Source organism: Brassica napus, chromosome A8 (genome assembly GCF_020379485.1).
Source record: "Brassica napus cultivar Da-Ae chromosome A8, Da-Ae, whole genome shotgun sequence".
Taxonomy (NCBI): Eukaryota; Viridiplantae; Streptophyta; class Magnoliopsida; order Brassicales; family Brassicaceae; genus Brassica; species Brassica napus.
Genome location: NC_063441.1, coordinates 1,185,535 through 1,199,358, shown reverse-complemented (window position 1 = coordinate 1,199,358; position 13,824 = coordinate 1,185,535). Strand labels below are relative to the sequence as shown.

The window sequence follows — 13,824 nt, the reverse complement described above, 5'->3', positions numbered from 1 at the left end:
TAAAATATATCTATTATATTTTAATTAATATTATAAAATTTTAAAATAAAAATATTTTCTATAATTTAAAAAATTTAAAACTATAACTTTGAAAATATAATTTACATATTTATTATAATATTATGATTTTTGATATTTTTATAATTATATAAAGTGTAAATATTGTTAATTTATTATTTAACCGCTGTTGTATTTGGTAGTTAACCAGTCATAAGTATCCCGCAAACGCACCAATTTCTAACCGCAGAACCAGTCGTACAAATCTCTTAAAACCGCTAGAAACCGCAACCACCCACATCCGCAAACGCCCGCAGCCGCAACCGCAACCGCTGCGTTTGAACCAGTCAGACCCTAAAAATAGATGTAGAAATCTTATTTTTTAAAACAAAATATATATTGCTGAATAAATTTATTTATTTATTCATTTAATTCTTACAGTTACACTATTAGATACAATTAAATTAAAATATTTTACAGACTAAATTTTATAGTAACATTTCTAAGTTACATCCCAATCAATCACTCTTAGTTATGTGTTACTTTCAATTCTTCTCCAAAGAATACGAGGTTAAAATACTATTGTGGAGCCAAAATAATTATTCATGTTTTTTAAGTTTCAAAAAAGAGAGTATTCATATACATGGGAGAGTGATGAATATAAGCTTTCAAAACAAAATTATTCACTGTGATTTCTTACTCAATTATATATTTCCAGCTAATTGACAAAAAATAACTAAAACTATAGCAACTATGATTTCTTCCTCAAAAAGTGCCAACCAATGCAAACAAAGGGTAAATAGCATGTGTGCACGAAGATTGATGATGAATCTCTAAATTGTGTACCTAACTTCAACTTTAAGCGATTAGGTTGATAATTTTTATATTTTATCTTATATTACCAGGATTTAATATTTAACCGACCGTCGACAACTTTTCGTTTTATTTAACGGTCTAATTTTCCACTATACTTAAATTAGCACTAATATCAACAGTAATCACACTATTAGATACTAATTTCCCACAAGAAAATATCTGAGATAACTTACAAAAGATATAGAAATATATATACTGATTTTGAATTTAAAATTGTTGCAGCTTAATATGATTTTATATTTTGATCTATAGTGTCAAAATCACTTTATAGTTAACCTAACTCAAATATTGATCAACTGATGTTTGTCCAAATGTACCAATACCAATTATAAAAGAATCATCACTTCGAAAGCCTATTACCATAAAATGTCATACTAGGTCCATTTCATCAGTTATATCTATTTGATTATTTAGTTTAATTGGTTAAATATATAACATTTAAAAAATATTAATAGTTATAAAAATATTAATAATAAAACAATATTATTTTTAAATTTAAATTTTACTTTTAGTTATAAAAAAAAATGTTGAGAGAAAATGTAACAAAATTGTACTAAAATTTTAAAATATTTTATAAATTAATGTATTGATTAATTTTGATATTAGTAATATAATATTATTATAAATTAATTAAAAATAAAATTTTATAATAGAAATAAAATAAAATTGTATGCTATTATAAATTAATAATGTATGATAAAAACTTAACTAATAATATTATAGAGTTACATAATATATTCCATAAAATTGTAAATGATATATTTGAAAAAAAATCGATAATATCAAAATTATATATTTATAAAATGAAAAATTACATACGGACAAGGTCAAAATCTAGTTCAAGCTAATACTCGGATTGGAATACTCGACTAGTGTTCATCAACGAATGATTTTGAATTTATTAAATAAATCGAAAATTTATCTAATATTAAATAAGAAGACTTTACAAATATATATATATATATATTTGCATTCGTGTCATGTAATGAGGCAAGTGAACAACCTATAGTCTACGATAAATTGATAATTTAAACACATTACTTCATGCTGAGCGAAAAATGGCATATATAAAATACACTAGAGCATTTATATGACGCTAAGCAGATCATGTCATGCTATTATTCTTATTATACTATTCTTTGGTAAAGTGGCAAAGTCATACATACATCTGTTGTGATGTCACATTACGAATATTTTAGGCTGGTATGCTCCAATTATTAGAAAATTTTAGATGTTGACAAAAAAAAAAAATATTAGATATTTCTTCGCTATGCATCACCTATGTATCAGTGGAATATTCGGATAATGTGGAATGTCCTTATCTACCGAAAGTAACAGAGATAAGTGGTTTTCTCTCAGTAACTTACTTGGAAAAAAAAAACATACTTGGAATATTCGACGGTGTTTTTGTCTTTATAATCTTTTGCAAAACCTATTAGTTTCATCAAATTATTTCGTAGCTCATACTGTGCGTTTGACATGTTTTAGGAATAAATACATTTTTACGAAAGTTAAGAAATCAAATAAGATGGAAACATGGAATACGAATTTCGTTTACAGTTAGAGATGCATATTGTCAACAACTTATATGTTCATATAATTTTCTTAGGGTTTATAAGTTTAGATTATTTAAAATATACAACCACAAGGACATATATAAGTTTATAACAACTTTTAGCAAAAAGTTTTATAACAACTAGTTACATAAAAGTTCATATATACTGTAGCAATTTTACTAGGATACTTTCTTCTTTAGGAAATTCAGAATTCTGATTAGACAGAAATTAAGTAGTCTTGAAGTTATGAAACTGACATGTTCTGTTTGTCGTGTTTTTATTTAACTACATGTCCTGAAATAATATTATGAAAGAAATGGCTTAATTAGTACACATCTTAATTTCATAAAAGTGTCACTGTTTTCGCTAATTCATACGAACACATTTCATGTGTTGATGTATTGTGGCGTTTTAGTTTTTCTTAGAGATACTGCTAGTGCTAGGTGCCGAATTATAGTAAATATATATATATATATATATACACACAATGTTGCATAAACTAGAGAAGGGATGAATTAATAGTTTGTTGTTACTTATAAGTCACCAAAAATAATATATATATATATATATATATATATCGAGAAGTGGTTAGCTGATAACTTGGTTGACGTATAAGAGATGATAACTAAAGTCCATTATCAATAAGAGTTTTGGAAAAAAAAAGGAAAAGCTAGGCGTGAAACATCTTTTGTTCCTTTGAGCACCTTTTTCCTTTTTATACGGCATCGATCCTTTTGAACACCTTTTCTTAGTGGGATGCTGCATGTTAAGCAATACGGTCGTGGTTCCAAGTCACCAAAAGATGTAGAGCAGAGTCGTGTGATTAATGCCGACATGCCGTTGAAAACGGCCAAATACACAGTAGAGCACAAGATATACCTTTAACTACAAAGCATCTAACAAAATTTGAAATGTTAAAGTTGTATAGTTTGTTTAATCGCTTTTTAGCTATAATTACAGTTAAATCTAACTAAAAAGCTATATATCTTCGTATATATCATACAAGAATCAAAACAGTCTCAAATTATTTGAAACCCTGGTGGATTTTTATGTATCAAGAATAGATTTGATCGATGTATTAACATGTTTGATGTCCAAGTTACCTATTAGCAGATTACACAATTATTTGAATTGATGGTGCCAGTTTTCATATCAACATCATGGCTTACGTATCGGCACCTCTACTTTCATTTATCATTGAAATGTTACTTAAGGTGATTTCACAGTGATTCGGAATGTTTCTCTATCAATGATCATGTCTTGAATTATCTTTAAACCTATTATCGCAATATCCAAGCGCTGACTGACGTATCAAACAATTGGTATGATCAATTTCGGCCATGAATAAATATTTGAAGTTTTTGGAATATATATTGCATAATATATAATTGAATGTGAAATAAGGTGGAACCTTCAACATATGTTGCATAAGAATTTAATGGAATAAAAAAACCCGTTCATTATAATAGATCCAAAAATAAAGAATCAGAAAGAGAGGCAATGGTAAAAGATGCCTTTTATACTGCAACAATATCATAATTCATAAGTCCCACACCGTTCATGTAAAGCTGCGTTTATATATTAACTAGAATCAGTTCCATGGTCGGAAAGAAGCCATAAAAATCTATAAAATTTAGCTTACGTTTAAACAACTGGAGGCAGAGAGTTTAATATAATCATAATAACAAGCAACTGTTTGAAACAATCTCTCTAGAGTTTTGTAAAAGACGACTGCATGATATACAAGTTTCTATTTCCACAAAATTCAATGTTAAATCGCAGAAAGTTTTGATAGCTCCAAAATAAAATTGGTATAAATCAAACTGAACCGGATTGTATTTGATGAAGAAGTATTCTGGTTTGGAAAATCATTTTCAATAAGAAGGAGAAGACAGTGATAAATTTTGGGCCTAATAAAACCGAAGAAATATTTAGATCTTTTAATATCTAACCGGGCCTAGCTAAGTTATCCTATGGGCCTTATTAGTTTATCGTACAGGCCCAATATTTAGTCACCTTCCTGGTTTGTCTCCCACATCGTTTATCAGAGAAGCAGAAGCCGAGTTTATATAGGGACGGAGTGACGAAGGAGATTGTCCCTTCGGGGACATCCGATAAAATTGGAACGATACAGAGAAGATTAGCATGGCCCCTGCGCAAGGATGACACGCACAAATCGAGAAATGGTCCAAATTTTTTTTGGTCTCTTTTTTTTAAAATCGATCCCTTCTTCTTCATCCGTTAAACCAGTTTCTCGTTTTCACGAGTCGCAGTTCAAGTTTTGGATGAGTATCCGTTCGTAATAGCTCCGCAAATTAATCGTAATTCGGATTTGAAACGACTCAGTTCTAAAGTTTTGAAACCCTAATTTGACGGTGTTGAACCTAATTCCCAAATCTTGGTTTGTCTAGCCAACTAAATTGAATTTTAACTAAACCAATTTTCCGGTACAATCTAAGTAAACCGGATTCTCCCAGTTTGGTTATTCTGGTTTAGGAGAACCGCTTCCTCTCTTCTGTCTTAGCTCCTTCTAAGACCCTCTCTAAACCTTTAGGCGTCTCCATCTAAGATTAGAGGAAGGTCCAGGTGCTTCAATGGCTTTCTTATAGATCAGTGATGCTCCCAAAATTAATCTCTCTTGTTAGTTTCTCTGAACCCATGGCGAACCTGCTCAAATCATTTCTCCAAAACCAATCCTTTCTCAAGCCTTCGACCATTTGCAGAACCATAGCTTCTTCAACGGAGCCTTACAAGAAACTACTCTCTGTTGTATTCGAAGAGGCCGTAGGATTAAGACCCAAACCCGAAACGAGCGAAACCCAAGAAGAAGAAGAGGGGAACGAGTTGAAGAGAAAGCTTTTTGAATTAGAGAAGAAACTCACAGAACTGAAGAACACAGAACCAGTGATAAAGAAGAAGCTGAAGAAGGTTGTCGGGACAGTGCCAGAGCTGCAAACCGAGAAAAGTCGCAACCTTTACACGTTGTTTAAAGCCAACGAAGAGAAACGAGAGGAGGAACACGATGTGGTTAGAGTTTACAAGGAGCTTCCTTTGGAGATGGTGTCCTTTGTGAAGCTTCTGCATAAAAAAGGGTATTTGAACAAGGCTAATTTCATCAGTGGAGAGAAGCTGGAGTTGGGGAGTCTTGATGAAGAATAATCTAGAACTTTTGTTAAGTTTGCTGCTGAGAGATTCGGAAAAGATTACCAGGAGATCGCAAAGTAAGAATCTTTGACTTGTACATTTGATCATATCTTGTGTGTTTGCTCTTTAGGTTTCACTTATTATATGTTACCATTTCATGAGAAATGAAGTTGGTAAATGTGTTAGTTCTAGTTGGAATGACGAGTTTTTTTATGATGAATGTAGCTCTTGTGGCTGGATCATAGACTATTTGTAGTATAGAAAGAGAAACTCTGTTGTAAGAAGTGGCTAAGGCTTTCGTAAAGTGATCATTTCTGTAAAGTGTCTCACTTCTGAGATTTTCTGTTGCTTTAAATGAAAGATGGAGTTGGTGAAGGTGTTAGTTCTGTTAGAATGATGAATCTTTTGTGATGAATTTTGTTGTTGGTGGTTGGATCATAGACTAGTTCTAGCATTGATAGAGAACCTCTGATGTAAGAAGAAGTGGCTAAAACTTTGTAGATGCTTCAAATGGTATTATTTGTCGACTGTCTGAGTTTTTAGGAGTTCTCTTGTATGGTCTTGATTCCCATACCCTGCAGCATTTTATCTACACTTAGATGTTGTTTCAGCAGCTAGGGACTTTTCATAACCTCAGATTCAACTTATAGGTGGTTGTCAGGTAGTGACCTGAAGACCATTGTGCTATTTGGCTGCCCAAGCTTGGAGAAAAGGGCGATATTCGCTGCTAAAACCCTTCGCAAGTTTTTCGACATCCATGAGAACAATGTAACTTTTTGCTTTACACTCTACACTGTTGATTCCATTTTCCTTTTCTCTTCAGCCGCATCTAACCTAGTCTCTTTTTTTGGCATAATAGGTGTGTGAGAAATGTGTGTTAAAAGACAAGTGCAAGTTTCCAAACCAGAGTGTGTGGGACGGCAAGTCACAGAACTTACACTTGTCTGTCGTGATGAAAGTCATCACACTGTATCCATTGGACTTGACTCATCCAAAGCTTCAAGTTCCTCAAGAGGTACAAGACTCAGTCTCAAGGTTGCTGACAGAGATTCAGAACCTTAGCCGAACTATCTGTACTCCTCTCGCATGAGTTGAAACCTTATGATTGTTTCCAAGTAGACATCATCAACTTAGTGTTATTGCCAACTTCTAATGTTAGTTTGCAACAACTGCAACTCTTATGTTACTGATCGGAATGCTTAGTTTTAATCTTTACCTGCAATGTTGTTCCGTATTTGATCTGTTTCAGACTATTTTTGTCGTTTGAGAACACAAAAAATACAGCAGAAACCTCTCATTACATACCCAGGAGCCATTTAACCTCTGAATCAATCATATGAAAATGGTGGAAATGGGGAAAGCTTGAAGAAGCTTACAAGAGGAAAAATACCACATGGGGTTGATCTTGATGGTAAGCTGTCTATCCGGATCTGTGGTTGCAGGCTCTATATATGAGGAAAAGGAATATGAAACATGGGGTTGATGGTTCATGATGATAAATTAATGCAAGAACTCTATGCGTACAGGGGGTTGCTGATGCTTATATGGTTCTAAGGGCTGAGGTAAGTTGACTATCTTATGAGTTTTCTGTAACAGTTGTAAGTTACACGTTTGGTTTTATTGTTCTGAGTTAATGAAATTGTTGTTATCACTCTTTAATTGTTTGATGCACACAGCTTTATCTTCTTGTGTGTATGGTTTTGTCTCAAACCAGGTATGAAATTTGAAATGTTTAATTGCACAGAGAAATGAACAATAATATAAAAAGGAACAAAACTACTCAGCGTTCTTTTGTACCTATAATATTATTAAATTGAATCAAACTTGCGTATTTTTATTTTGAGATGGTAAATTCTGGTGAAATTGTATTGTAACTCTTTTTATATCTAAAGAGTAGTGCATCTCATTTTAAAAGAATGGTTATGGTTGATGTTATTGGATTCAACTGTTGTTATATTATCTAGGTAAATGATGCTATGCGTGGTTTGTATATCTGAATTATTTTGGACGTCTTATTACTATATAAATTATTTTGTTTGAACTTGAATTTATTTTGCATATTTTTTTTTTGTATGTTAAGCAGTTTTAACTAAATAGTTCATTTACTATTTGCTTTGTTTCTTCCAATAAGTTTAGAAGATAATTTGCCATTTCTTATATTATACCACATATCTTTCGATATTATAAAATATGTTTCCAACTTATGAAATAAAAATTGACTTTGATAACTAACAAAGGGGAGTAATTTAATTTGTTGTTAATTTTTTTTTGTCAACGTAATTTGTTGTTATTTTTTCTCATGTCACCTATTTTGATCTTATATATGGTATGATGTGATTTTTTGTATTTTTTCATTTCCATTTAAAACCTGAATAATTTATATTTTTTATGAATTAGTTGAAATAATTTGAATGGTATTGTGACAAGAAGTACTAATTTTACTACATTGTTTTGATTGAGCGGTCAAAGTTACGTCTATTTGAGCTATGAAGGTACTACTTAGAATTATAGGTTTTCAAATGCGATGGAGTTATATTTAGAATTATAAGTTACGTCTGTTTGAGCTTCGAAGTTGCTACTTTAAAGTATTTGTTTGTTTTTTAATAGGACTGAGCTTACCTTTTGTTTCTCAGTACATTTTGCTTTAACATATATACATTTTGATGGGTGGATGAAATAAATGTATCAAGAAATAAAGAATCAGATTTAACAACACTAAAATGATCAAACATAAAACTTAAAGAAAGAATCATTAAACATAAGTATAACCAACAGAGATTATAAGAAAAATAGTTCAAATGTTGTAAAGATAAAGTCTGAAATTGAAAAGAAACAAAGCATAGACTTTTAGTAACCAAAAAAACCACCACTTAACACACGTTAGCCACATTTGGCTCGCTTGGGCTCTTCTGCCTCAACAATATCAGCAGCCCTTTTCAACCTCTCACCATCAGATTCTTCAAAGCCTCTGGAAGGACCATCCTCAGCAACTCCCTTCTGTAAAGTTTCCTGGGCATCTGGTACAATAACATTTTCTACTAAATCGCCTTCAAGTTCGGTAGCTTCTTGAGCGAGCACCTTTGTTACAGTCAAAGATTCGGTCTTGCCAGTCATATTGTGATTTGATACCTTCACAATGAACTTGCGAGTTTGTCCTATGATATTAATCAAAGCTTGAGGCACGGGAACTAAGTGATCATCTCCTACACTCTCATTGGCCTACCATACATTTAAACAATTGTCACTATACATTTCTAACTCTTTATATCGGGAGAATACAGTTTCAAATAATAAAGACAGACAGAATTGTAATTACCTCGAAATAGCTCTCAACCAATTCAGAAGCTTTCTTTCCAGTCAACTCATGACCAGCTTCACCAAGGAGCACAAAAAACACCTGGTCATTATTGTCGTAAACAGAAATCTTGGCTAGGTACATGTGTCATGAGCAGATTAATAATGAATGCGTTGAAGTATGAGTATAAGTAAATCTGAACTGTGCAACACCAACAATATCACTTTTCCCATATATTTTACACATAAGGGTGGTAGGCCCTTTGGTTGCCTTAGTGTGGCACCCACCGCAGCCTATGTAACACCATCCTGAACCGTGGACAACATCATCAATGGCTGCTATGCACTCAAACCAAGCAACCTGCAAAAATGTTGTAAAAATTAAATGAGAAACTAATATTATCATAATAATGTGTTTTGGTACTGTACTACCTTGGCAGCGGCCTGCTTCATATAGGAAAAGAGCTCGCCTATGGTCACTGTCTCAGTCTTAGTGACAACGTCTGCATCAACTCTGTTAGCGGCATCTAAGTTTGAGTTCAGCCTGAAGACAATGTCAATACATACATTACAATAATGGAAAAACAACGAACAATATTTAAATACAGGAATGCTTACCAAGTGAGATAGTCTCAGGTTGCTTGGACATCACTGTCCATAAATACCCGTGATGGCGTCATAGAAGAGAGAGCTAGGGCACCTATATCAGATCCAATGATATAATATCTGTTATTTCAGAACCTATCGAGTTTACTCAACTCTAAATTATTCACAGACTTTACAAATGTTTCATAGCCAATAAGCTTCAAATTCAATCAAATGCGGTTCTATTACTCAATAAGCAAAATTGTTTAGCATGTCGGCTAAACAATTATTAAACTAATAATGTAAAAAGAATTGGGTGTATACCTCTTCGTCGATGAGAAGCATTTCGAGACCGATAAGCATCTTCGTCCGAACATTTCGAGCTTCTCAATAGTGGATCAACCGAAACCTCAACTCGCCTTCATGAGGTCCGAATTTCACATCTTTGAAAGACATCACTTCCCCAACGTTGGCGGCGACAATGGCTTTTCCGCTGACGCTAGAGGAGACAGCAGCTTTGCCCCTAACGCCGGAAGAGACACCGGTCTTCGCGGTGTGAATGATCGGACCTGTAGAAGAAATATGAGCGTTGCCATCATCAGAAAAGGAATTTCATCTCATTGTCTGAGAAAACACAAAGCTTCGGACTTTATAATTTGATAACGAAACGATACATGTTCACTTACCATTGGGTTTCTTCGAATTAGGTACGCCGATCGAGACGTTAGAAGAGACACCGGTCTTGCTGCTGGGTTTGGTCAGACTGGGAGAGGAGACTGACGCTTCGCCTTTGGCTTTCTTGGAGTGGGGATCGCCGATCGAGAGGCCGGAAGAGACACTGGTTTTGCCGATGGGCTTGATCGGTCCGGGAAAGGAGTCAGCCTCAACACCTTTTGGTTTCTTCGAGTTAGGAACACCGGATAACATGAATTTTCTGTAGGAACTCATTGTAATATACTAATGAGAATATACAACCAAGTTTGATCGAAATAAAATTCCGATTAAGAGTTTTTTAAATAAAATCAGAATGAGAAAAGCTAAAAGAATCCATAAATGAGAGTAAAAGAAGAAACGAAGTGGAGGATGTATTGATTGATCGTTGATCAGATCGTGAAACGGAAAGAAGAGGAAGAGCAAAGGGTTTCACGAATCGATCTAGCAAATTAGGGTTTGGAGAAATGAGGAAGGCAAGGTTCGAATATTAGGTAAGAAGCTTTGACTTTTTATGGGCTTCCTGACCCATTCGTATAACACGACGGATTTAAAAAAAAAGTCAAAGCCCAACATAAGCAAACCGTAACTTACGTGGCAAAACGTTATAACATGATCGAGTGATTTTTTGTGCCGACGTGGACAGTCTATATGAAGCTCTTATTCCTCTTTTATTACTTGTTTGATACACACAAATACATATCGACTTTGGGTCATTAAAATTACAATTTTGTTTTCATACTTAGATATTATTATGTGCTTCTCCTTCCACAAACCTTTTAACACATGATTTTACATCAAAACATTACACTTTTCTTTCACTCGCAGGCAAGTTTAGTGCCGAAACTCGTGAGACAGATAGCAAAAGCCTGAAAAGCAGACAGAGGCTGTCTATAATCCATGGTGAACGTGTCATCTCCAACTTTACCAAACTGAAGCAGCACTGTCTCTTCATCACCTTTACCACCCGGTTGACTCTGGTCAACGGTCGCAGCCAGCTGGAAGTTCTTGACCGAAGCAACGGTCACTCTTCCGTGGAAGTTCAGACACCAGCATTGTAAGTGCTCGTGCCATCTCGGAGCTTTGTTCTTTAGTATCGTCAACCCTGAACCGTCTTTGTTGGGTTTCTTCATGATCTTGGTGACAACATCACATGGGTTTTGGTGGTCAGTGGATGATGATGATGGTGGTGGAGGTGATGAGGATGGGCAACGGAGTGTGCTTATCATTCTTCTTGGACCTCTTGATTTCAATAGGTTGAATTTATATGAGACATGACCCACTTCGAAGTTGCCTGCTGGAACTTGTGGGCTTATCTGCTTTGATGCGAATCTGCGGCTGGCTTTGCCGTTTGAGGGTTTGGCTCCGTTGTGTGGTGGTTGGCTATCGTATACTGTAAAGTTGGTCCCAAGAAAATCCGATCTGCAGAGGTTCCAAATAGAAAGAAGATGAGTCTCAGCTTTAGAGCAACTCATCTATGGCTGCATAAGAACAATACCTTAGTTTACCAACGTAGGCATTACTTCCTTGTGAGAAATCATCAGCGTCAAGTGATATAATGTACTCAGTGTAAGCTCCGGTCCTGAACCTTCGTGCCGCCAGAAGAAACTTCCCCTTATCAGTGAATGCTGGTTAAGAACAAAAACAAAATTAATAAGCATATAAAGATGAATTTAACCAGATATAAATAACCATATGATTAATGAAAAGTTTGCGTTCAACTTTGGCAATACACAAGCTGATTGTTTCCTATATTATTAGGAGGACTAGAGAGCAGAAGCTTCTTTGTTATTACCCAAGTCAACAACATAGTCAACTCACTTATTAATGACAATGGGTGGGTGAGTGTCCCTTTCAGTGACCCACTCAAGGCATCATTTTGGTGACAAATTAAATTACACGCCTAGAAAGTCACTAACTCAATCGTTTTCACACCAACGTAGACAGACTTTTAAATAAAGTCATATCTTTCCCCCACCAAGATTGACAGAATCAAACCCAACTCTGGTTTCAAAGGCAGCCAAATAAGAGAAAAAATAATTTGGAATTTGCTTACATGGTGTGAGGGCGAGGTACAAGTAAAAGGTTGATGTCTTCTTGTTCCTCTTTATCAGGCACTGATTTGAAAACTCCCTTGGACCTGGCTGCATCCATCTCATAGAAAACTCACAACTTTCAGTAACCCATTTTCAATTGAAAGCGGTAAATACACTCAAACAGCATAACAAGGCAAGGAGTAAAAATCATTAATGATAACAAAAGAAATAAAACAACTTTTCAATTACATTAGTATTCTTACAAACATGAACCAAAACAATCACATTTACAGAATATATCATCATAATATAATCAAAGAACTTGCATTTAACAATGCCCTAATGCGTAAACTCAAGAATAGCATCCTTGTTGAGATTATAAGCTTAGAAAGGAAGACATACTAAGCAAAAGCAAGGAATAAAGTTCCACCAATCACCACCCCAACTTTCAATTATAGTAACAATTATTCTTTCAAACATGTATCAAATCAATTAAAATCTACAGAAGACTATCATCTTATAATATATGATCAAAAAGTCTCCCCTTTTCAGAAACCAAGAAAGTGTAAGAACCAAAGCAAAGAACAAAATTCACCACTAACAACCTCAACTTTCAATTACAGTAACAAGTATTCTATCAAACATGTATCAAATCAATCAAAATCTACAGAAAATCAAAAAGTCTTGCACTTTTCAGAAATCAAGAAAGTGTAATCCAAATACAAAGCAAAGAATAAAGTTCAGCACTTACCACTACAAAAAAAAGTCTACAACTTTCGATAAAGTAGCAAGTAAACATGATCCTAACAACCAAATCAACATAATACCAATCAATCAAAGAACTTGCATTTGATCAATGACCTAATTGAAAACTCAATTCAATTGCCCAAGATTGATTCTCTCAAATCGAAATCGAAATCGAAATCGAAGGCATACCAATTTGAGGCAAGAAGGGAAAGTGATTTTGCCGGAGTTAAGCGGAGATCTAACCATCTCCTGCGCGATCTCCCTCCACTTCTTCGACACGCAGGCGCAACTCACCACGTCGCGGCGGTGGGGCCATTGGTCCTCGCTGTCCTCCACGCGGCGTATGATTTCCCCCAGCAGCTCAGGGAGCATCGCCGACCACGACGACCCCGCGGCCCCGTTCGAAGGCGGCGGAGGAAGCATCATCTTCGTCGTCGGTGGCGGTGGTGGTTGGTGAGAATCGGCCTCGGGGGGCGTCTTCCCTCCTTGGGACTCTCTGAAGGAAATCGAGAACCTCCGCGAAAGGAGGGAACGTGACAAAGGCATTTGTGGGGAGAGGCGAGTTCGATCTGGAAATAGAGATTAGGGAAGAGAGAGAAAGTGGAGGAGAGAGAGAGTGGAGGAGATGTGTTTATTTTTGGGGGAATTAATATATTACCAACGTGCGAAATCTAGAAAGGTGGGGGTGTGGTATATAGGGTAAATGTGACAGCGCTGTGAGGATAGGCGACGGATCTGTCAAGTTGAAGGAGTGTATCTAATTGGGATGGGACACGTCTGTCTCTCTACCTATGACTTGGTGTAAGGTGAATTTTATATGACAGACTGCTGATTTCCCCTTTTTAATTAGATCAAAGGAAAAAATAAACTTTCATCCA

The 13,824-nt window shown here is 35.0% G+C and overlaps 1 protein-coding gene, 1 non-coding gene and 1 pseudogene across 2 annotated transcripts; 2 read left to right on the top strand and 1 right to left on the bottom strand.

Moving 5' to 3' along the window:
• The first annotated feature begins 3,374 nt into the window (after window positions 1-3,374).
• Window positions 3,375-7,232, top strand: LOC106360420 (annotated as a pseudogene).
• On the top strand, window positions 4,525-4,627 carry LOC125577518. Its single transcript, XR_007315927.1, has one exon. It is a non-coding gene; the product is annotated as a U6 spliceosomal RNA (small nuclear RNA).
• Window positions 7,233-10,815: 3,583 nt separating the features above from the next.
• Window positions 10,816-13,607, bottom strand: LOC106360418 (tubby-like F-box protein 7). Its single transcript, XM_013800010.2, has 4 exons — window positions 13,136-13,607; window positions 12,220-12,307; window positions 11,662-11,791; window positions 10,816-11,585 (listed from the first exon to the last, which is right to left on the bottom strand). Exons 1-4 carry the CDS (start codon window positions 13,490-13,492, stop codon window positions 10,982-10,984), a joined length of 1,179 nt encoding a protein of 392 aa, XP_013655464.2. The 5' UTR covers window positions 13,493-13,607; the 3' UTR covers window positions 10,816-10,981.
• Window positions 13,608-13,824: the final 217 nt, after the last annotated feature.

What these genes read in the sequence shown, in the direction of transcription:
- LOC106360418 (XM_013800010.2), bottom strand. Translation starts at nt 13,492, where the DNA reads ATGCCTTTGTCACGTTCCCTCCTTTCGCGGAGGTTCTCGATTTCCTTC. An exon ending in TCCCTTCTTGCCTCAAATTG is followed by an intron (nt 12,308 to 13,135) that starts GTATGCCTTCGA and finishes AGATGGATGCAG; the next exon opens with CCAGGTCCAAGGGAGTTTTC. An exon ending in GCCTACGTTGGTAAACTAAG is followed by an intron (nt 11,586 to 11,661) that starts GTATTGTTCTTA and finishes GAACCTCTGCAG; the next exon opens with ATCGGATTTTCTTGGGACCA.